General features: G+C 51.4%; 1 protein-coding gene across 1 annotated transcript in view; it reads right to left on the bottom strand.

Moving 5' to 3' along the window:
* pou2f2a (POU class 2 homeobox 2a) overlaps positions 1-5,000 on the bottom strand; it is a gene marked incomplete at both ends in the record, with an annotated part of 29,612 nt that overhangs the window by 4,001 nt on the left and 20,611 nt on the right. The window contains 6 exon segments of the mRNA XM_080531953.1: positions 374-522; positions 1,449-1,590; positions 2,245-2,421; positions 3,281-3,372; positions 4,287-4,383; positions 4,810-4,957. Coding sequence (XP_080388079.1) covers positions 374-522; positions 1,449-1,590; positions 2,245-2,421; positions 3,281-3,372; positions 4,287-4,383; positions 4,810-4,957 — 805 coding nt within the window.

Here is a 5,000-nt window from a genome sequence, read left to right as displayed (position 1 = left end):
GTGTCGCAAACGAGGGCCCGGCCTCCGATTCCAACCTCCGCCGGCCTCCCCTGCCCCAGGCCTCCAGCCCTACACACCTCAGTGATAACAATAATCTCTCATCTGTGATATCTGCTGTGAGTCTTACGTTGATGAAGCGTCTCTCCAGGGCCTTAGTTAAGTGTGTGGTAGTGTTAGTTAAGTGTGTGGTAGTCTTAGTTAAGTGTGTGGTAGTGTTAGTTAAGTGTGTGGTAGTCTTAGTTAAGTGTGTGGTAGTGTTAGTTAAGTGTGTGGTAGTCTTAGTTAAGTGTGTGGTAGTGTTAGTTAAGTGTGTGGTAGTGTTAGTTAAGTGTGTGGTAGTCTTAGTTAAGTGTGTGGTAGTGGTATTTCTTACGTTGATGAAGCGTCTCTCCAGGGCCACGCGTACGTTGGTCTCTATGCTGGTCCTCTTCTTACGCCTCCGCCCCGGCAGCCCGTCATACCCCAGGACAGGGGAGGACAGGGAGGACGGGCTGGGCAGCATAGAGTCTAGAGCCATGATCTCTGAGAGGGGGGGGGAGGGGGGAGGGGAGAGAGAGGGTGGGGGGGCAGGGAGGGAGGGAGGGAGGGAGGGGGAGTGATGGGAGGGAGGGAGAGAGATTATACAGAGGGTGTTGAATATCCACTAACATGGTCAGAGTGTCCAGTGTGTGTGTGTGTGTGTGAGTGTGCGTGTGTCTCTCTGTGTGAGTGTGTGTGCGTGTGTCTCTCTGTGTGAGTGTGTGTGAGTGTGTCTCTCTGTGTGAGTGTGTCTCTCTCTGTGTGAGTGTGTCTCTCTCTGTGAGTGTGTGCGTGCATGCGTGCGTGTGTGTGTTTTTAAAATGTTATTTAACCTCTATTTAACCAGCAGGTCCCTTGAGATTCAAATCTCTTTTCAGAGGGAGACTTGGCCAAGGCAGCACACCAGTACTACAAGGTTACAACAGATACATATGATCCTAACAAAACATCCTACCACAGTGTGTGTGTGTCTCTCTCTCTGTGTATGTGTCTCTCTTTCTGTGTGTGTGTGTGTGTGTGTGTGTGTGTCTCTCTGTGTGTGTGTGTGTGTGTCTCTCTCTGTGTGTGTGTCTCTCTCTCTCTGTGTGTGTGTGTGTGTGTCTCTCTCTGTGTGTGTCTCGTTCTTTGTTTGTCTCTTTCTTTGTTTGTGTGTGTGTGTCTCTCTCTCTCTGTGTCTCTCCCTGTGTGTGTGTATGTGTCTCTCTCTGTGTGTGTGTGTGTGTGTGTGTGTGTCTCTTTCTCCCTCTCTCTGTTTGTGTGTCTCTTTCACTCTCTCTCTCTGTGTGTGTCTCTCTCTGTGTGTCTCTCCCTGTGTGTGTGTGTGTGTGTGTGTATGTGTCTCTCTCTCTCTGTGTGTGTGTGTCTCTCTCTCTCTCTCTGTGTGTCTCTCCCTGTGTGTGTGTGTGTGTGTGTGTGTGTGTGAGTCTCACCGGCGTCGTTGAGCCACTTCTCCAGCAGAGGCTTCAGCTTGCACATGTTCTTAAAGCTCAGGTTCAGCGCCTCGAAGCGGGAGATGGTCGTCTGGCTGAAGTCGTTACCGTACAGCTTCCCCATCGCCATGCCAACGTCACCCTGGGGGGGGGGGGGGGGCACAGGGGTCAGGGGTCAGCACACACAGAGAGAGAGACACACACACACACACACACACAGAGAGACACACACACACACACACACACACACAGAGAGACACACACACACACACACACAGAGACACACACACACACACACACACACACAGAGAGAGACACACACACACACACAGAGACACAGAGACACACACACACACACACACACACACAGAGACACACACACACACACACACACACACACAGAGAGACACACACACACACACACACACAGAGAGAGAAAGACAGACACACGCACGCACGCACGCAGACACAGAGAGACGCGCGCACACACACACACACACACACACACACACACACACACACACAGACACAGAGACACACACACACACACACACACACATTCTCACACACACACCCACCCACCCACCCACCCACACACACACACACACAGACACACACACACACACACACACCTGTGTGAAGCCCAGTTTGACGCGTCTCTGTTTGAAGGTGCGGGCGAACTGCTCCACACACACACACACACACACACACACACACACACACACACACACACACACACACAGAGACCCCCCCCCCCCCCCCACACACACACACAGACCCACACACACCCACCCACCTGTGTGAAGCCCAGTTTGATCCTCCTCTGTTTGAAGGTTCTGGCGAACTGCTCCAGCTCCTCCAGGTCGCTGGGGTCCTCGCTGTTCAGGGCCGCTGAGGGGGGCGGAGCCACGGAGGCCATGCCCCCGCCCTCCTTCTCCCTCTGTAACGACGGGAGGCCGTCGCCGTGACGACGCTACAGGAAAGATCGAGACAGGAACTGACGTCATTCAGGCGCCGTAGGTGTGACGTTACACATACAGTATGTGACACAGTCTGATCATTTGGTCCTCATGTCGGGGTCCGATGTAATGATCTGAATTTTCTTTCGAAAAATGTGAATACATTTCCGCTTTGTTGAAATTCAACGACACACATCCGTCGCTAGTCAACTAACACAGCTTGTGTTGTGAGCCTGCTAACAATATAAAGTAGTGTTCTAGTTAACTAGGTAGCAGTGGGGGGGATTACTCACCCAATCCATTGCGTTGCAGTGTTTTGGCTTGACTAGCGAGTTTGTGTTGTGATTCTCAACAACGTTGAAAAGTAGTTGCATGTTTCAAAAGAAAAGTCTGAACATTTTGATTGGTTGCCGATAGGAGGACCAAAGCTGAAAGAAACTGCAGAGTGACTATACTACCTATCTGCTGTCAGGACTGCAGAGTCTCTACCTATCTTCTGTCAGGACTGCAGAGTCACTACCTATCTTCTGTCAGGACTGCAGAGTCTCTACCTATCTGCTGTCAGGACTGCAGAGTCTCTACCTATCTTCTGTCAGGACTGCAGAGTCTCTACCTATCTTCTGTCAGGACTGCAGAGACTCTACCTATCTGCTGTCAGGACTGCAGAGTCTCTACCTATCTGCTGTCAGGACTGCAGAGTCACTACCTAAATTCAATCCAACCAGACAATTGGGGTCTACCTGTGGTCGTACTGTGGTCGTACTGTGTTCTACCTGTGGTCGTAGTGTGTTCTACCTGTGTTCTACCTGTGGTCGTACTGTGGTCATACTGTGGTCGTACTGTGGTCGTACTGTGTTCTACCTGTGGTCGTACCTGTGCGTGCAGTCCCATCCGTGGCGGGGTGGAGAGTAGCCCCCCTGGGCTCTGCTGAGGTAGCGAAATGAAATTTGGTGTCGATAACAAACCTTTAAAACAACAAAGGAAGAGAAACAGCATGTCAACAACCACACTGTGGGGGCGGCTAACCACATTCCTAACATGACCCGTAAGCAGTCTTGTGATTGTCTCGGAATGTCTTTGAAATGGAACGGCTTGGAAAATGACTCGATGGAAACATTCTTACATGTCACTTCTCTACAGCCGGAGTGAGTGAGTGAGTGAGTTCACTGTGGCACCAAGCCAGGCGAGCTTTGTTAACACCTTTATGAAGTGAACTGCTTCAATTGCTACTGTTGAATGGCTTTTTGAGACATTGGCCGCGTTCGTAAGTTCACTCTGAGAGCGCCGGGGCGTCCACGTGACTGCCTCTAATCCGATCAAATTACTTGGTCCCGTTATGGTGTTGAACCCAGTGTACGCTCCGGATGAATTTACGAATGCGGCCATTGTCTCAGAGACTTTAGACAAACACAGTTACAGGAAGTCACTCTGGGAAGAGCGTCTGCTAAATGACACAGATGTAAACGTACATGCTATGCTGTAAAAGCCGGTTTATGTTTGATCCAGCACAGATCCGGCAAAGGAGGCTCCATACGGACTGTATGAGGCAATCTGCGGAGCCTCCTGATTTGTCCGGATTCTGAACTTAACAGGAAGCCAGTGTAGAGTTTCTAAAACAGGAGTTATATGAGCTCTTCTGCTTGTTTTGGTTAAAACTCTCGCTGCTGCATTTTGGACTAATTGCAGCTGGCCAATAGCTTTCTTCAGAAGACCAGAAAGGAGACTGTTAGTAGTACAATAGACCAAACGGGTAATAACAAGAGCATGCATTAACACTTCTGCATGAGCTTGCCAGAGAAAATGTCTAACTTTTGCAATATTCCGTATTGATAATGGTGCTAATGCTAATGATGCTAATGGTGCTGCTGGTTCCTCTCACCCTGCTGGCCTGGGGGAGGAGGAACTGGGGCCGGGGACTGGAGGTGGTGGCCTGGCATCAGGACCAGCTGCTGCAGCTGCAACAACTGCTGGATGTCCTGCAGGAGAGAGGGGGGAGGGCAGGAGGGAGGAGGGGGAGGGAGGGTGGAGGAGGGGGAGGAGGGGTGGAGGAGTAGAGGGGTGGAGGATTAGAGGGAGGGTGTAAGGAGGGGTGGAGGAGTAGAGGGGTGCAGATTAGAGGGAGGGAGGGTGGAGGAGGAGGAGGAGGAGGGGGAAGAGGAGGTGGAGGAGAAGGAGGAGAAGTGGAGGAGTGTAGAGGGGTTAGAGAGAGAGCTTGAATATGTCCATATATGCACACCCTTTATGTTGGTTTAATCAGTGGGTAGGGTTGGTTTCTGCACTAAGTTGGTTTGGTTTCTCTAATGTCCGACACAGACAGTGTGTAGGGTTGGTTGGTTTCAACAGTGGGTTAGTTTAGGGTTTGTTTACGGTTGGTTCACAGTTGGAGATTGGCTCCCCCTTACCTGGGCAGTGAGCTGGATTGGCTGAGAGAGGGCGAGCTGGGGCGGGGCTTGGGCTGCGCTCTGCTCCTGTTTTATTGGCTGCTGCTGCTGGCTCTGCTGCTGCTGCTGCTGCTGATTGGCTGTTGCGGCGGCATGGGCAGCGTTGAGACTGTTGCATGGCTGCGGCCAGGAGCTGAGTCTGTGCCTGCTGA

This window comes from Nansenia antarctica, assembly GCF_963989245.1.
Source record: "Nansenia antarctica genome assembly, chromosome: 5".
In the NCBI taxonomy this organism is placed as follows: Eukaryota; Metazoa; Chordata; class Actinopteri; order Argentiniformes; family Microstomatidae; genus Nansenia; species Nansenia antarctica.
The sequence above is the reverse complement of the archived record's forward strand: the minus strand, read 5'-3'. Positions and strand labels throughout refer to the sequence as shown.